Source organism: Etheostoma spectabile, chromosome 5 (genome assembly GCF_008692095.1).
Source record: "Etheostoma spectabile isolate EspeVRDwgs_2016 chromosome 5, UIUC_Espe_1.0, whole genome shotgun sequence".
NCBI classification, from domain to species: domain Eukaryota; kingdom Metazoa; phylum Chordata; class Actinopteri; order Perciformes; family Percidae; genus Etheostoma; species Etheostoma spectabile.
The window spans coordinates 21617232-21617920 of NC_045737.1; the positions used below are offsets into that span (position 1 = coordinate 21617232).

A 689-nucleotide genomic window follows, 5' to 3' on the forward strand; every position below is an offset into this window, starting at 1 on the left:
GGCTGAATTTTGGGAAAGAGACTTCAGATATTGTATTATGGGACCACTAAGGTCTATATAAAAGTATCCAAAAAGCACCATGTCATGGGACCTTTGATATACTGATGATAACTTGTTATTACTGAAAGTAAATGTGAGAGAACCATGAAATGTGAGAGTTCACTTTAAACTTGTTGATATGAACTCATGTTGTCTTCTCTGTGTGACTCACTAGGCAATGTTTCCTGTAATGGCAAGGACACGATTTCTAACCGGTAGATATGAGGCACATCTGTTTGTAGTCTACTGGTATTATAAATTATTAACTAAGACCATCTGAAATCAGATCAAAACTGTTTCTGGTAGTTGCTTTATTGAGTCCCCAGCACCAAAATGTTGACCACTAGAGGACTCAGCCAAATTCGAAATGTCTTATAGATTCAACCTAAACCATGCAACCACAACTGCAAACCACAGTTGGTGCTGTCTCTTGAACCTGTGTTCTTTCTTTGCTTATCTAAAAAATTCAGCTCACACCAATGCATGTCCTTATGTAGGTGCCCAGATTGTTGGAGTCAACTGCCACTTTGACCCCATGACCTGCGTGAAAACTGTCAAGATGATGAAGGAGGGAGTGGAGAAGGCTGGGCTGAAGGCCCACTACATGGTGCAGCCCCTGGCATACCACACCCCCGACTGCAACTGTCAGG

General features: G+C 41.9%; 1 protein-coding gene across 1 annotated transcript in view; it reads left to right on the forward strand.

Moving 5' to 3' along the window:
• The window catches only part of LOC116689207 (betaine--homocysteine S-methyltransferase 1), a 4834-nt gene that overhangs the window by 3140 nt on the left and 1005 nt on the right, over nt 1–689 (forward strand). Inside the window, exon 6 of the mRNA XM_032515631.1 lies at nt 537–689. This exon is cut by the window's right edge and continues 30 nt beyond it. Coding sequence (XP_032371522.1) covers nt 537–689 — 153 coding nt within the window. The remainder of the gene's footprint in view (nt 1–536) is intronic.